At 38.9% G+C, this 15,309-nt stretch overlaps 1 protein-coding gene across 1 annotated transcript; it reads left to right on the top strand.

The window, feature by feature from the left end:
• Window positions 1-1,817: 1,817 nt before the first annotated feature.
• LOC141619313 (nonsense-mediated mRNA decay factor SMG7-like) lies at window positions 1,818-8,934 on the top strand. Its single transcript, XM_074436340.1, has 8 exons — window positions 1,818-2,012; window positions 3,190-3,302; window positions 3,674-4,279; window positions 4,408-4,530; window positions 5,069-5,202; window positions 5,294-7,055; window positions 7,812-7,882; window positions 8,368-8,934. The coding sequence occupies exons 2-6, from the start codon at window positions 3,225-3,227 to the stop codon at window positions 7,020-7,022; spliced, it is 2,670 nt and encodes an 889-aa protein (XP_074292441.1). The 5' UTR covers window positions 1,818-2,012; window positions 3,190-3,224; the 3' UTR covers window positions 7,023-7,055; window positions 7,812-7,882; window positions 8,368-8,934.
• Window positions 8,935-15,309: the final 6,375 nt, after the last annotated feature.

The following is a 15,309-nucleotide window of genomic DNA, read 5'->3' as shown; positions in this document are numbered from 1 at the left end:
CGACAAGTGTCTACTTTTTGATAAATATATAGCGACCATTTTAGAGTAAACAGTGACTACTTTTTATGACTAAAACATGAACATTTTTTCCGAAGTGGCCACTATTTAATATAAAGTGGTCGCTATTTACCTAATGCTAATAGTGGTCACATTTTACCAAAAAACACGGAAAAGACCGTCGCACCATAGACTATAATGACCAGTTGCATAGGATAATTACAATTTATCCAAAATTATTAGTCACTATTAACAAAAAAAATGTTCGATTTTTTTTTTTTGCTTTTCTCAATATCAACAACAACAACAATAATAATAATGAAAGCGACTTATTATTGTTAAAATAATAATAATAATAATAATAATAATAATAATAATAATAACTATTATTATTATTATTATTATTTAAGTTCATATTCATTTAGTTCGGAAAAGTTAAACAAATATAAGTTAAGTTTAGAAAAGTTCAGCAAAAATAAGTTAAATTCAACAAATATAAGTTAAGTTAAGTTCAGTAAAATTAAGTTCAGAAAAGTTCAGCAAAAATAAGTTAAGTTAAATTCAGCAAAAATAAGTTCAGCAAAGTTCAGCAAAAATAAGTTAAGTTCAGCAAATATAAGTTAAGTTCAGAAAAGTTCAGCAAAAATAAGTTAAGTTAAGTTAAGTTAAGCAAATATAAGTCCAAAAGAACAGAGCCTTAGAATGCTATAGTAAGCTAAACAAGGGTGATTTATAGACCTGTCAAATTGATCGGGCAAATTAGGTGCCAGGTTGGGTTAGAGTACATACGAGTAGAGAATATGGGTTCTGATCAGGGCTAGAATACGGTCAAAAAAATTGATGATGGCTTTATTTTTCATTTTTAAAAATTGCAATCATATTTATTTTTTACTATACTTAATTTTTTTATAAAAATTAAAAGAAAGTACATATGCCTTGTTTTTTTTTATTATATTTAGTTCTTACAAATTTAGTTAAAAGAATATAACTTTATTCTTTATATAATACACAAAAAAGAATGATTACTGTAAGACTAATTAATTTCTATGATATGCTAATTAAAAGAAACAAATATACAGACTCCATTTTAAATTACGAAAAGAGTAGGTCTTCTGAGAGACGGTCTCTTAATAAGCTTTATTGAGAGACCATTGTACAATTTTAAGAAAAAATGGTACCAAAGGTAATAAAATAGGTACAAATCATAATTAATTATAAAATGGGTACATTTATTATGAAAATAGGTACGAAAATACTATGTCACGATCAACAATAAAAGGGGTACGAAATACAAATAAAAGGGTACGAAAGATTGGTCTCTCAATAACTTAATGAGAGACCGTCTCTCCCAAGTTTTAGTGTTACGAAAAAAGGAAAAAGTTATTAAGGAACTACTGTATAACAGTAACACCATGTTAAAAACTACTCCGTAACATTAAATTTAATGATTTGATTTTTTATCGTGTCACCTTAGACCGTTACTCATAATATGCACATTACTTAAATATACTTCATTCAACAAGAGTCAATTTTGTAAATTTTAGCTAGGCTCCAGTGTTCCATTTGTTTCTTCACAAAAATTACTCTTACTATAAATATCAGTTACTCAATAAATCAAAATTTATGATAACGTGATACATCGTATCCTATTCAGGCTATTCCTAATTTTCTACAAAAACAGTCCGAAGCGGACAACATTTATTACTCCATATTATAACTCTCATTAAATAACCATCATACGACAATAACATACACATAAACTTAAAACGATCACAAATATAATCTTATATTATCGCAATCGATTCCGAGCGATAATAATTGTACAAAAATCGTAATAGAAGTAGTAGACAATTGAGAATGCGTCGGTAACTTAACACAATTGTTGTCTATATCATCCGTATATCTAGCCATTGATTTTTTCCCCAAATCTCTCAATTATAAACTTTGACCCATCTTCACAATTTCTCCCTCTTTTCTCCCTCTTTTCTTCTTTCATCACTCTTCCTCTTTTAAGGGTTTGTATTTCTACTCTTTCTTCTTTTTTTCTTTTTTTATTTAACCTTTTTCTGTTGTAGATTCAATTCAATTTTATAGCTTTTGGATTAGATTTGATTTCCCTAATTTTTAATTTGATTTTTAGGGTTTGAGGTAAATCTATGGCTGCCCTTTTGTTGATTTTGCTGTAATTTTGTGTATATTTTCTGGGTTTTGCTTGGTTTCTGATTTTATGAACTGGGTAATTGGCTGATTATGTTGAAATTGATGTTGACAGAAAATATTATTTGCCAATTTCTGTTAATTTTGCAGTAATTTTTTGTTAATTGTGTGTTAATTTGTTGTAATGTTTCTGGGTTTTGCTTAGTTTTTGATTATATGAACTGGGTAGTTGGTTGACTATGTTGAAATTGATGTTGACATAGAATATTGTTTGCCCTCTTGTTTTAGATGATTTGTCTTTGATTTGTAATGGCTTAGCTTCTTAGAAATAACGGAATTAAAAGTTGACGTTAGGGGGCGAAATTTGGGGCATAGTCATACTAATATAAGAAAGTAAAGTAAAAAAAGATGGTAAATTTCATTTAAAAACTTCGTTGCTACGCCACTGTTAGCATAGCGAATAGCGATGTCGTGATTTCAGACTTGTTTATTGTGAAAGATTGAAAATTTTAGGCTTTGGTGGTTCTACTGTTGGATATTAATAGTAATACGTAGTTGTTGCATGTGAAAGTTGAGTATATTGGCCATAGATTATGTTACCTTGAAATAATAATGATCGAGGTATGTTGCAATCTTGGCATCCTAGGGTTTCTTGCATTTGTGTGTTTTACTACACTTAAGAAAATTTTCGGGGTGACTACTTTTCTTTGTAGTTCAATTGTCGGGGGAATCTTTGTTGCACTTAGGAGTGTAGGTGTACCTTTGATCAAGGTTTGGTTTTTATAGTCTTTTCATACTTGTGATCCAAAAGTATATGGTAACTAGTGTACTTGGGTTTTAGTCGTTTTACTACACTTGTCTAAGGTAATGAATATGTCTGCTGTGTCTGATGGAAGTCGTGAAGTGAATTAATAATTAATACCTTGCGTACTGTTTTGGCATCAAATCATACCTATACTAATCCCCTACCCTTTTTTGGCAATGTATCACACTTATACTGAGTTTAATCTGGAAAATACTGTTTTCAATGAACAGAGTTGATGCTAAGTTAATTCAGATAATCATTGTTGATGATTGATCACATGGAAAAGAGTGAAAAGACATCTAATTCTTCATCCAGGGAGCGTGCTGAACAGCTGTTTAAGAAGGTATTCTGTTTTCCAGTCCCGGTTGCATATGATAGTGGTAGGGATAGGATTGCCTTGGAACACGTATGGCTATATTTGCGGAAGTTTGCCTTGTTCAATGTATATATAAGACACCAGAGTGTTTAATGTGTAGATTTTAAGAAGCACCATGATTTAATGTGCTTCAAGTATTCAACTGGTACCGGTAACGGTGATTTCCAGGGTTTTGCGTGAATTTGGTAACCCAGATTTACAGTTAAACTAGACCAGCTTCATATTTATATGGCTTTTTGTCGTGTCTGCTTTAACCTTAGAATTATTACATGAACTATGTTTATATTTACTCTGTAATTTTTTTTTCTGTATGCACTAACTTTTTTCACTTTTATTAGAATGCTGAGTTGGAGAAGAAGAGACAGAAGTCGCTTCAGGCAAAGATTCCATCTGACCCTAACACTTGGAATCAGATACGTGAGAACTATGAGGCTATAATTCTTGAAGATCATGCCTTTTCTGAACAACGTGGTATTGAACTTTCCGTCTGGCAGCTTCATTACAAACGGATTGAAGAGTTTAGAGCACTCTTCAATTCTGCTCAAGCATCTGCACGATCATCTGCAGCTAATAACTTGAGAGGTTCTCGGCAACTTGATATAGTAACAAAATTACGGGTACAGTTCAAAGCTTTCCTGTCTGAGGCAGCTGGGTTCTATCATGATCTAATTCTAAAAATTAGAGCTAAATATGGTCTTCCTTTGGGGCATTTCTCCGATAATTCAGACGGTATGGTTATTCTGGGAAATGATTCCGCACAATCATCAGATGTCAAGAAAGCTGTAATATCCTGTCACCGATGCCTTATATATCTTGGCGACCTTGCACGTTACAAAGGCATGTATGGGGAGGGTGAATCAAGAGCTCGTGAATTCTCTGCAGCTTCAAGTTATTATTTGCAAGCCACGGCATTGTGGCCGTCAAATGGCAATCCCCACCATCAGGTTTATTTCTTGTTTTTCAAATATATTATGTCTGTTACATCAATATCTCTCTTGGATCTACAATTGTGGCATAATTAATCATTGACATGGGATGAGTTTTTTTTGTGTTTTTTTTTGGCGACCATTAGCTTGCAATATTGTCTACTTATCGAGGCGATGAATTAGTGGCTGTCTACCGCTATTTTAGAAGTTTGGCGATAGATGTCCCATTTCCAACGGCAAAGGATAACTTGTTTGTTGCATTTGATAAGGTAACTCTCCTGCATTTAGCCGACCACACTGTTTGAAGTTTTAAACCCCTGTGTGATTTTCCTGATTAAAAATTGACTGAAGTGGTTGTAGAGTTTAGATACAATCATGTGATGGGCTTGAGATGGCTTTAGCACTGTGAGGTCATTTGCCCGACTAAAGACTGTACTGGACCCCAATTCATTAAGCATATATTGGTCTGAACGCAATCATTGTATTAAATACGTAGTATTAACTTATACATGATGTGTTGATCCGTATAGCTTGGTTTTTCAGCTTATCATGCTGTTGTTTTCGGATATACAAATCAGCTTTCTGCATTAACTGATATTTGTTTATTGGACCGATTTTTGACAAATACTGCCTATGCTGGGGCATCAAATTGTGATTTAGTACTTATTTAATGCAATCTTTCAAGCGGTTTTCTTTTTGCATTATCAGTAAAGTCGGAAACTAATGCGGTTCTCAACTGATATCACAAGTATGCAAATTATACATGTAACGATTGTTCTTTATTTTTTCCTTTGGCCATTAATGCAGAATCGTCAGAGTTATAATCAACAACTGGAAACAAGAAAAAATAATTCGAAAGGAGAAGCCACTATTAAAGAGAAATATAAGGTTTTCTGTAATCAATTTGTTCGGCTACATGGCATTCTTTATTCTCGAACAAGGTACTAAACGTTATCTCTGTAGCCTTACAAGTGCATATTCATTTAGTTGTATTTGATATTTTATTTGTTCTCTCTTTTTCGATTTTTCCAGCCTGGAGACATTCCACGATGTTCTGTCATCAGTTACCGAAGTTCTTCATGAGCTTCTATCTTCTGGACCAGAAGAAAAGCAAAATTTTGGCGGAGATGGTACAGAGAATGAAGTTGTCATTTTGAGAATTGCTGCGACTCTCATATTCACTGTTTATAATGTGAATAAGAAGACCGAAGGTCAAACGTATGCAGAAATATTACAGCATAATGTTCTCTATGAGAATGCTTGTTCTGTAACTTTCGAGCTCATGGGTCTCATTGTCGAGAGATGCGCACAGCTTCATGATCCTTCATCTAGTTTCCTTCTACCTGGCATTCTGGTTTTCCTAGAGTGGCTAGCTTGTTGTCCTGATATTGCAACTTGCGCCATTGATCAGAAGAAAATAAGTGCTGCGAAAATGTCATTCTGGAAGCATTGCATAGCTTTATTGAACAAGCTTTTGTCTAGTAGTATTATTTCCGTTGACGATAACGGGGATGAAACTTGCTTTACTAACATGAGTAGGTATGAGGAAGGGGGAAACGACAGTCAACTTGCTTTGGGGGAGGATTTTGAGTTGAGGGGATTTTCGCCTCTTCTTCCTGCACAAAGTATCCTTGATTTTTCTAGAAAGCACTCACCTGGTGTTGGTGGCAGCAACAAGGAGAGGCGAACCCGGGTCAAAAGGATAATAGCTGCTGGCAAGGCCTTGACAAGCGTAGCTATGGTAGAGCAAAAAGCTGTCTCATTTGATTCCAATATGAAACAATTTATTATTGGAACTCAATCGCAGGTGCCTGAAAATATTCCTAGCTCTTTAATGATGCGGGAAAGTGCTCAACTAATATTCGAAGGCGAGGATGAAGATGAAGAAATTGTTTTTAAACCGGTGTTTGTTGAGAAGCCTATGGATGCCGTGGGATTGACGAACAACTCTTTTGAGGTTCCTGAGAAGGTTAAGAGCCCCCCTCCTCGTTCTGACAATATACCGCCCCAAGTTCATCCAGCAAGGGATTTGCATAATCATAACTCAACATGGTTACCTGAACCGCAATCTTCAGTTGCAGATGGCATTAAAAATTTGAGATTTGTGGAAAACGAACTCGTCCCTCCACCTAATATGAAAGGAAACTTAGTTGTCCAGAATGCAGGTCCACTTTTTCCACCGGACACTGGGATGTACTCGGAGTACAAGAGATCTCCAGATGTTTTAAGTCCATCCAATATGAATTCTACTGCATTTTTTGAAGTAAAGCCACCGCTTATCTCAACGACTTTCAAAAGTCAAGGGAGTCGTCCTGTTCGACATCTCGGACCTCCACCTGGGTTTAGCCATGTTCCTCCGAAATCTATTAACATGCCGGTATCTAATGTTAGTGGGACGACCAATGGTTCCATGATGGGTGATGATTACAGCTGGTTAGATGGGTTTCAGATGCCATCGTCGACAAGCAGTTTTAGACCAAGTTACCCTACAAATCAAGTGTCGTATGGTCATAGCGGTAGCTCAAATGGACATATTGGTTTGCCTGGTTTACCCTTTTCTGGAATGCAACCATCTGGTGGACAGTTTCAAGGGGGGAACTTGAAACCTTATTCGGAATACCAGCCTTTCGTCAATATGCATCCTATGCATGGGCAGAAGCTACCTGAACAACAACATATGATTATGCCTGGAAATCAGTTCGGATCTCAGACTGAGCATCATCAAGGGAAGCCAACTTGGACTGGCCACTACCGAGTGTGAGATACACTTATGATTATATTGAAGACATCAATGGTGAGTGTGACATTATATGATTCACGCAATAGAGTTATACTAGATGGCCTTACATGTGAGACCAACCCATTAACCCTTTAGTTAGTTGTAGAATAGATAAAGGATCTTGGTTGGTATCACAGGTAAGCTATGTAGCTATGTTGCTCGGACTCTTTCATATTACCTCGCATACCCATTTCGTATACTCGACACTCGGACGTGTGTAGGACACTTGGAAACTTCATTTTGACCAAAAACATGATTTTTTTTCCATGTAATAGACAAATCCGTCACTTGGATACACACCCGTGTCGGATACTTCTAACCGTGTCCGGGCTACATAGCCGGTAAGACCGTCTCATACAAGTCTCAATGTATGCTCTATATGGTGTATCTCAGTTTATATGGTGAAATCCCTGAGTGATCATTGATTAGTACTCCCTCCCTTCAATTCCAAACACACATTTCTCTTTTGCACGTTTGCCAATGCACAAATTGTAACTTAAATATCTTGAATTTTACATTAAAAAAATATAAAAATTTGATATTTTTATTGTACTTATAAAGGTGAATCAAACAAGATTTCACATGAATATATTTTCTCTATACATTGCTTAGAATATTGAAGGTTATCTCCAATTTGTTGAATAGTGTCAAAAAAAAGTAATGGTGGGTTTGGTTTTGAATGGAGGGAGTACTCTATAATACGGAGTATAGATATGGACTATTAGCTTATTTGTTCTGAGACTGCTGACCAACAATTACTTCATCTTGTAGGCCCGAGCTTGGTGCGGTAACCTCGTGAAGGGTGGTGTGAGGTGTTCAGCTGGGACTGGCTGCCAAACCTTGTAAGTTTTCTGCCCTATCAAGAATACAAGCATTTTGTGAGCATTTTGCTTTGTTCACTCTCCTCGTAGAATGCCCTTAAACTTGTGTCGGTTCTTGTTCTTCTGTATTTCCTCCAGGAATTTGAAGTAAAGTAACAGTCGTCACCTTTCTTATTGCCACATTAATTTTTTCATCAATTAGTCTCATTGTAGACGGGTATATCCGTCTAATGATGTAGACGGGTCAAATATGTCACCACTTTCATAATAAGACAACCCCCACCATCTCACTTGTTTGTCTTATTATGAAAGTGGTGACATATTTGACCCGTCCGTCTAAAGTGAGATTTTGTGTTTTTTCATTTGCATTAAAGAATAATGGTGAGATAATAAAAAAATGCATTCAGGGTGTGTGTGTTTTCCTTCTGCCTTCCATTAGTAAGAACGGCTTCAGTTTGGCCAAGTTTAACCCTCTGTCAAGTCTCATATAATCTCCGCTTGTGCAGGATCTGCTCGGTTACTCTCATGGGTTTAAGGAATTAACTGCCTTACTTACCCATTAGATGGTTTTGGTCTCTGGTTGGTTCCCATTCTGACCTGGGTATTTGGCGTAAAACAACTCTTTCGGTTGAAGACGGGTTTAGAAAAGGTATGTATTGGGTCGGTTATTCAATGGTAATACGTGTCGTGGTTTCTCATCGGCTGGCGAATGATCAAATCGTGATTTTGATAGTGGTCGGAATTTTCAAGAATACAATCGTCTCGTGAAAAGCTTTATCACGAAATCTTTAAATTATGGAAGATCCTGGAATTGCTTATGAATAATTGGAAGACTAAATTGTGTTTACTTGTGCTATATTTGTGTTTAAGTTAAAAAGCATGCTCCAGAAGAACCTCTACTCGTGCAGTCATGCATGCACTAAAAATTTATTCTCTGTTTTTTGGTGAAACTTTTGAATGATTTTTGTTATTCTACTGGTTTGTTTGATTGTTGAATCATTTTCGATTTTCCGCCGTCATGGAAAGACTTTATTGTTGAATCATACTCCGAGTGAATTTTATTGATTTAAATCATACTCCCAGTGAATTTTATTGATTTATGTTTTATTTGTGAACTCTTGCAAGTTGATTTAGGAGCTAAGAAATATAAGCATATCGAGTTAAAAAAAAATTAATTTCTTGTGATTATTTCAAAATAATCCAAGTTTTGGTCTAACAATATTAATTCACAACTATTCTTTGTTGTATGAGTAAAAATGTTCAAAATAAAAAAAAAACTTTATCTTAATACTCAAAAACTATACCATCTGATGTATTACATAAGATGTATAATCCACTTACTGTGTTTACTCTATTAATACTTATTAGTGTCCCCCTTAATTTTTGTTTTGTCAATTTTGTCCATTAAGAATAATAAACGTTTTTGAGCTAAATGGGCCGGAATACAAGGTCTGGAAGTTCGCTTCGCCAGTACTCTCTACTGAAATGACATGGTTTCAAAACGACATTTATACAGATCTGCCAAAAATGACCCAACCCGAATAATCCGATCTGGACCCGAATTGAGGACGCAAATTTGACCCGAAATCAGAATTGATCCGACCTTATTCAACCTGACAAAAATGTTTATAATTGCAAACTAACTATTATATACCCAAAGAACTTGAAAAACAACCCGCCCAAAATGACTCTCCCCGACCCAAGTTCTTGCAGACCCGAACAACCCAAATTCGAATTAACCCGACTCGAGCCACACCCGATTGAGCCGTTTGCCGGGTCTACATTAGATGCCTTAGAGTATTACGTTTTTGTTCCCTACCCTGAAATCTCTAAAGCCGTATATTACGCTTCAATTTGAGTCGTCGAAAGGATGTATCAGGTCATGTTTCTTTTTCTACCGTTTTTTACCACGTATGTGGAGTCATTTCATGAGTTACCCTATTAGATCCGATTTCCCCCCGAGACTAGTTAATCGCGTGCCGGCACCTCAAATATACTCTGTTGCACCTCAAGATTTGTGTTGTCGCTTTATCTTAGCCGAGAACAGTCCTTGTGATTTACAGACCTTTTTTTGGGACCATGGAATCCCAAAAACCGTGTATTATACACTTCAATTTGAGTCATTCAAAAGGCCGCATCAGGCCATGTTTTTTTTCTCCCGACTTTCTTTTACCACGTGTCCGGGATCGCACATTGGCACCATGAATGTCCTTTGTTGCACCTTGAAATTTGTGTGACCGCTTTATATTATTCGAGGAACCGTCTGAGTAATTTACGGTTTTTCGGGATTCCGGGGTCCCGGAACAAAATTCTCCGGAAATCACATAGAAAGTTCCTCGGGTCAGATAAAGCGGCCACGCAAAGTTTGAGCACCAACGGAAGACATTTGGGGGTGCCGGTGTGCCACAAAGCAGCATTCGCCGAAACTCGGATTATTGTGAAAAATGTGTTAAAGCTCGTAATTTGAGTCTGAAATCGAACAAGTTGATTCCTGAAATGAGCTCGGACGCGTGATTGAAAAACAGGGAGAAAAAAAAAACAGGGTCCGGTACGACCTTTCGAACGGCTGAAATTGAAATGTATAATACACGGTTTTCCGGGATTCCGGGGTCTCGGAACAAAATTCTTTGGAAATCACATAAAGGTTCCTCGGGTCAGATAAAGCGACCGCACAAAGATTAAGCACCAACGTAAAAAATTTGGGGGTGTGCCTGTGTGGCACAAACCAGCATTCGCCGAAACTCGGATTATCGTGAAAAATGTGTTAAAACTCGTTATTTGAGGCTGAAATCGAACAGGTTGATTCCTGAAATCGAACAGGTTGATTCCTGAAATGTGCTCGGACGCGTGATCGAAAAACAGGAAGAAAAAGAAACAGGGTCCGTTACGACCTTCCGAACGGCTGAAATTGTAGTGTATAATACACGGTTTTTCGGGATTCCGGGGTCCCGGAACAAATTCTCCGGAAATAACATAGAAAGTTCCTCGGTTAAGATAAAGCGGCCACGCAAAGTTTGAGATCCAACGCAAGAAATTTGGGGGTGCCGGTGTGGCACAAACCAGCATTCGCCGAAACTCGGATTATCGTGAAAAATGTGTTAAAGCTCGTTATTTGAGGCTGAAATCGAACAGGTTGATTCCTGAAATAAGCTCGGACGCGTGATTGAAAAACAGGGAGAAAAAGAAACAGGGTCCTGATGCGACCTTCCGAACGGCAAATTGAAATTGAGCGTATAATACACGGTGTTTGGGATTAGGGTCCCGAACAAAATTCTCCGGAAAACACATAGAAAGTTCCTCAGGTCAGGTAAAGCGGCCACGCAAAGTTTGAGCACCAACGGAAGACATTTGGGGGTGCCGGTATGCCACAAACCAGCATTCGCCGAAACTCGGATTATCGTGAAAAATGTGTTAAAACTCGTTATTTGAGGCTGAAATCGAACAGGTTGATTCCTGAAAATGAACAGGTTGATTCCTGAAATGAGCTCGGACGCGTGATTCAAAAACAGGGAGAAAAAGAAACAGAGTCCGGTACGACCTTCCGAACGGCTGAAATTGAAGTGTATAATACACGGTTTTTCGGGATTCCGGGTTCCCGGAACAAAATTCTCCGGAAATCACATAGAAAATTCCTCGGGCCAGATAAAGCGCCCACGCAAAGTTTAAGAACCAACGGAAGACATTTGGGGGTGCCGGTGTGCCACAAATCAGCATTCGCCGAAACTCGGATTATCGTGAAAAATGTGTTAAAGCTCGTTATTTGAGGCTGAAATCGAACAGATTGATTCCTGAAATCGAACAGGTTGATTCCAGAAATGAGATCGGATGCGTGATTGAAAAACAGGGAGAAAAAGAAATAGGGTCCGGTACGACCTTCCGAACGGCTAAAATTGAAGTGTATATAATACACGGTTTTTCGGGATTCTGGAGTCCCAGAACAAAATCCTCCGGAAATCACTTAGAAAGTTCCTCGGGTCAGATAAAGCGGCCACGCATAGTTTGAGCACCAACAGAAGATATTTGGGGCTGCCGGTGTGCCACAAACCAGCTTTCGCCGAAACTCGGATTATTGTGAAAAATGTGTTAAATCTCGTAAGTTGAGGCTGAAATCGAACAGGTTGATTCCTGAAATGAGCTCGGATGCGTGATTGAAAAACAGGGAGATAAAGAAACAGGGTCCAGCACGACCTTCCGAACGGCTGAAATTGAAATGTATAATACACGGTTTTTCGGGATTCCGGGGTCCCGGACCAAAATTCTCCGGAAATCACATGGAAAGTTTCTCGGGTCAGATACAGCGACCACGCAAAGTTTGAGCACCAACGGAATACATTTGGGGGTGCCGATGTGTCACAAACTAGCATTCGCCGAAACTCGGATTATCGTGAAAAATGTGTTAAAGATCGTTATTTGAGGCTGAAATCGAACAGGTTGATTCCTGAAATGAGCTCGGACGCGTGATTGAAAAACAGGTAGAAAAAGAAACAGGGTCCGATACGACCTTCTGAACGGCTGAAATTGAAGTGTATAATACACGGTTTTTCGGGATTCCGGGGTCCCGGAACAAAATTCTCCGGAAATCACATAGAAAGTTCCTCGGGTCAGATAAAGCGGCCACGCAAAGTTTGAGCACCAACGGAATACATTTGCGGGTGCCAGTGTGCCACAAACCAGCATTCGCCGAAACTCGAATTATTGTGAAAAATGTGTTAAAGCTCGTAATTTGAGGCTGAAATCGAACAAGTTTATTCCATAAATCGAACAGGTTGATTCCTGAAATGAGCTCGGACGCATTATTGAAAAACAGGGAGAAAAAAAACAGGGTCCAGTACGACCTTCCGAACGGCTGAAATTGAAGTGTATAATACACGGTTTTCCGGGATTCCAGGGTCCCGGAACAAAATTCTCCGGAAATCACATAGAAAGTTCCTCGGGTCAGATAAAGCGACCACGCAAGGTTTAAGCACCAACGAAAGACATTTGGGGGTGCCGGTGTGGCACAAACCAGCATTTGCCGAAACTCGGATTATCGTGAAAAATGTGTTAAAGCTCGTTATTTGAGGCTCCAATCGAACAGGTTGATTCCTGCAATCGAACAGGTTGATTCCTGAAATGAGCTCGGACGCGTGATTGAAAAACAGGGAGAAAAAAACAGAGTCCGGTACGACCTTCCGAACGGCTGAAATTGAAGTGTATAATACACGGTTTTTCGTGATTCCGGTTTCCCGGAACAAAATTTTCCGGAAATCACATAGAAAATTCCTCGAGTCAGATAAAGCGGCCACGCAAAGTTTGAGCATCAACGGAACACATTTGGAGGTGCCGGTGAGCCACAAACAAGCATTCGCCGAAACTCGGATTATCGTGAAAAATGTGTTAAAGCTCGTTATTTGAGGCTGAAATCGAACAGATTGATTCCTGAAATGAGCTCGGACGCGTGATTGAAAAACAAGGAGAAAAAGAAACAGGGTCCGGTACGACCTTCCGAACGGCTGAAATTGGAGTATATATTATACGGTCTTTCGGGATTCCGGGGTTCCAAAACAAAATTCTCCGGAAATCACATAGAAAGTTTCTCGGGTCAGATAAAGCGGCCACGCAAAGTTTGACCACCAACGGAAGATATTTGGGGGTGCCAGTGTGCCACAAACCAGCATTCGACGAAACTCGGATTATCGTGAAAAATGTGTTAAAGTTCGTTATTTGAGGCTGAAATTGAACAGGTTGATTCCTGAAATGAGCTCGGACGCGTGATTGAAAAACATGGCGAAAAAGAAACAAGGTCTGGTACGGCCTTCCGAACGGCTGAAATTGAAGTGTATAATACACGGTTTTTCGGAATTCCGGGGTCCCGGAACAAAATTCTCCGGAAATCACATAGAAAGTTTCTCGGGTCAGATAAAGCGGCCACGCAAAGTTTAAGCACCAACGGAAGACATTTGGGGGTGTCGGTGTGGCACAAACCAGCATTTGCCGAAACTCGGATTATCGTGAAAAATGTGTTAAAGCTCGTTATTTGAGGCTCCAATCGAACAGGTTGATTCCTGAAATCGAACAGGTTGATTCCTGAAATGAGCTCGGACGCGTGATTGAAAAACAGGGTCCGGTACGACATTCCGAACGGCTAAAAATTGAAGTGTATAATACACGGTTTTTCGGGATTTCGGGGTCCCGGAACAAAATCCTCCGGAAATCACTTAGAAAGTTCCTCGGGTCAGATAAAGCGGCTACGCAAAGTTTGAGCACTTACGGAAGACATTTGGGGGTGCCGGTGTGCCACAAACCAGCATTCGCCGAAACTCGGATTATCGTGAAAAATGTGTTAAAGCTCGTTATTTGAGGCTGAAATCGAACAGCTTGATTCCTGAAATGAGCTCGGACGCGTGATTGAAAAACAGGGAGAAAAAGAAACAGGGTCCGGTACGACCTTCCGAACGGCTGAAATTGAAGTGTATAAATACACGGTTTTTCGGGATTCCGGAACAAAATTTTCCGGAAATCACATAGAAAGTTACTCGGGTCACATAAAGCGGCCACGCGAAGTTTGATCACCAACGGAAGACATTTGGCGGTGCCGGTGTGCCACAAACCAGCATTCGCCGAAACTCGGATTATCGTGAAAAATGTGTTAAATCTCGTTATTTGAGGCTGAAATCGAACAGGTTGATTCCTGAAATCAAAAAGGTTGATTCCAGTAATGAGTTGGGACGCGTGATTGAAAAACAGGGCGAAAAAGAAACAGGGTCCGGTACGACCTTCCGAACGGCTGAAATTGAAGTGTATAATACACGGTTTTTCGGGATTCCGGGGTACCGGAACAAAATTCTCCGTAAATCACATAGAAAGTTACTCGGGTCAGATAAAGCGGCCACGCAATGTTTGAGCACCAACGGAAGACATTTGGGGGTGCCGGTGTGCCACAAACCAAAATTCGCCGAAACTCGGATTATCGTGAAAAATATGTTAAAGCTCGTTATTTGAGGCTGAAATCGAACAGGTTGATTCCTGAAATGAGCACGGACGCTTGATTGAAAAATAGGGAGAAAAAGAAACAGGATCCAAGATTTACCTTCCGAACGGCTCAAAATTGAAGTGTATAAATACACGGTTTTTCGGGATTCCGGTCCTGGAACAAAATTTTCCGAAATCACATAGAAAGTTACTCGGGTCAGATAAAGCGGCCACGCAAAGTTTGACCCCCAACGGAAGATATTTGGGGGTGCCGGTGTGCCACAAACCCGCATTCGCCGAAACTCGGATTATCGTGAAAAATGTGTTAAAGCTCGTTATTTAAGGCTGAAATCGAACAGGTTGATTCCTAAAATAAGCTCGAACGCGTGATTGAAAAACAGGGAGAAAAAGAAACAAGGTCCGGTACGACCTTCCGAACGGCTGAAATTGAAGTGTATAATACACGGTTTTACGGGATTCTGGAACAAAATTTTCCG

The sequence above is a fragment of the Silene latifolia genome, chromosome X (genome assembly GCF_048544455.1).
Source record: "Silene latifolia isolate original U9 population chromosome X, ASM4854445v1, whole genome shotgun sequence".
Taxonomy (NCBI): Eukaryota; Viridiplantae; Streptophyta; class Magnoliopsida; order Caryophyllales; family Caryophyllaceae; genus Silene; species Silene latifolia.
Note: the sequence above shows the minus strand (reverse complement) of the source record. Positions and strands in the feature narration are given on the sequence as shown.